This window comes from Pollachius pollachius (assembly GCF_949987615.1).
Source record: "Pollachius pollachius genome assembly, chromosome: 7".
Taxonomy (NCBI): Eukaryota; Metazoa; Chordata; class Actinopteri; order Gadiformes; family Gadidae; genus Pollachius; species Pollachius pollachius.
In genome coordinates this window covers 4,513,331-4,515,830 of record NC_136940.1, presented here as the reverse complement: position 1 = coordinate 4,515,830, position 2,500 = coordinate 4,513,331, and the positions used below count along the sequence as shown (strand labels likewise).

The window sequence follows — 2,500 nt, the reverse complement described above, 5'->3', positions numbered from 1 at the left end:
GAGTAGTCCATCATTTTAAACTGGGGTGCTGTGGGAAGTCAGAGGTGGAGAAACATAAAAAAGCTTTTTAATTTGGGGCAAAAAAATAACACGATGCCGTTTTCTGCAGGGGAAGGGAACACGGGATGTGGGAGAGTCGTTTATCTGAGAGATTCATTACTTTTTGTGTTGTGGACGTGTGTTTCGGGGGAGGGGGGGGGGGGGCGTTTCACGGCCTATTTAGGAAGGGTTTGGAGAGGCTTCATCGCTTAATTCGCGTTGCTGTACTCTCCTTTTTTTTTGCAGCCGTTGCAGACAGGAAAAAACTGTATGAAAGTGAATCTCATAAATATGCATGCTCCTAAGTCGTGAAATCACTGGGGAGACGGCAAGATATTAAGAGTTAGGCCTCGTCTAAGAATTCCAGATGAAAATGTTACCGCCCACAGACTCTTGGAGACACTGATGCATTCACCTCTTCGGGCCACAACACATGTAGGCCTATATAAAAAGCGTGTGAAATAATATTACACCCCCCGCTCACCCCCCGTAAGAAGACAACTTATTCTAGGTTTTATGCGTATGGCAAACTCAGCCCTCAGGGGTCGAGGAGAAGTCGGAGTTTTTAAAGAAACTGTTCGATTCCCCTCGGCCTGGTCAATGGAAATAGCCGTCTTGATAAGGGATTTTATGATGGTGTTAAGCAAACAAAGCAGCGGCCATTTACAATGTGGAGGTGGCGGTATTTATAGTTCTAATAAAAAAGACCAGATCAAACACACAAAAATCACATTGAATGCAGATTGCCCCAAAAACATCAAATCCTTTCCATTCGTAAGAAAATATATATAATCTGTGCAACGCAAAAAATATTGTTATAACACAGGCCTACACGTTGCTCTTTGTTCAGATATTGTTTTTGATTTATGCATGTTTTACAAAGTGCAGACCGATCTGAACAGAGCGCAACAAGTGAAAACTGACTGCTTTTCTGACAACGTTTCCGACCAACTCAAATTTGTTTTCTAATTAATTGCAACGGCTTTAAATAATACATAAGATACATGCTTGCTCTTTATTCAATTTCATTTATTTTTAATTCACAAACGAAAATGAAGATAATCTAGAATTTAGGAATATGATTTAAAAAAAACTGCGATTAGTTTAATTGTTGGGATTTGACCCCATGTTGGAAAAGGACGTGAAGTTGTCGTTTTACACCAGCGGGATTTAACCCAACAATTTAGCACAATTTAGACACGCACATAGATTGTGATTTAGGCCTCTAACGCTCAGGACAAGAGAGGTGACATTTAGGGACAGGCCTGGACGTTTCTCCAAAGGGAAACGAGCTACCTTATTCTACTTTTACATGAATGGCATCAAAAGCGATAAGCTTTCCTGCGATTAGGTCATCCGTTATCACCAGCACCATAAACTACCTTCACCATAATCATCTGTAAAGTTATATGGCCGCGGAGTGATATAAATAGCCCATTGAATTGAATTGATTTTGGGACTATAGAGGTAATTCTGCCCTGACGAACAGACCAAAATTTGAAACAGACCAGAATTTGCCCTGCCAAATTAAATACTGAACTGTAAATGATAAAAAATAAAAAATGAAAAATGTTAACATCGGCCATAGTGAGTGCATATAGACTATTCATGTAAAGCCTTCAGGCACACATTTTACTATAATGCAGCCAACCCATACTGGCGCACTTTCCTATTTATTTCAGGTTTTTTTTGGATTTAAGAGGATGTTTTTACGCAATTTATGAAGACGAGTGTGTGATTATGACACACACCATATGTTCATTTAAAATGGGTACATCTCACACATGCATCGAACGGAAACTAAAATATATATTTGCACGTATAATTGATGCACTAATTATAATAATATGCTACTAGCTGACAACGTCAATTCCATTCAAAAATATATTCCTGCATTCTCCGTCCGTTTAAAATCGCAGTAGTAGGCTACCCTGTCTTTTAATATATATATATATATATATGTTTGCATCAAAACATACATAAATAACGTCCCGGCGTCTCTACTGATCATGCGCTTAAAAAAATGATGCACACAAATAAGTGACAATTAATAAAACCAAGTCTGTCGCTCGTGGGATAGGGGAATGCGCTGCGCCCTGCGCCCTGCGCCCAGCGCGCTGCGCTCTGGCGCTACTCGGTGCGCTTTCGGTCCGCGTGGTAACAGGGCAGTTTAAATCAAATAAACTCAAACATCGGTCCTCCGGTTTGATCGCGGGCGAGAGCCAAATGAAGAAGACGAAAAGAGGCAAAAGAGAAGGAAACATTGATCCTTACCTTGCATGTTTCTTGGCACGTGCCGCTGTTCTCCATGCGATCGAGCGAGTCCCAGAGATTCAGTATCGGCTTTGGGCAGCATGACAGCTCTGGCTGCCCGAGCTTGGGGGCGGGGGGGGGCTCTCCGCCGTCCGGTGCGGGACACCTGGACGGGAGAGGGGGGAACGGGAGGTACCGGGACGGTGGT

The 2,500-nt window shown here is 42.2% G+C and overlaps 1 protein-coding gene across 1 annotated transcript in view; it reads right to left on the bottom strand.

The window, feature by feature from the left end:
* The window catches only part of nr5a2 (nuclear receptor subfamily 5, group A, member 2), a gene marked incomplete at its 3' end in the record, with an annotated part of 56,780 nt that extends 54,336 nt beyond the window's left edge, over nucleotides 1-2,444 (bottom strand). Inside the window, exons 1-2 of the mRNA XM_079739988.1 lie at nucleotides 2,314-2,444; nucleotides 1-28 (exon numbers count right to left, since the gene is read on the bottom strand). The exon at nucleotides 1-28 is cut by the window's left edge and continues 91 nt beyond it. Of these exons, the coding sequence (XP_079596114.1) occupies nucleotides 1-28; nucleotides 2,314-2,395 (110 nt within the window). The 5' untranslated portion in view covers nucleotides 2,396-2,444. The remainder of the gene's footprint in view (nucleotides 29-2,313) is intronic.
* Between the last annotated feature and the right edge of the window lie 56 nt (nucleotides 2,445-2,500).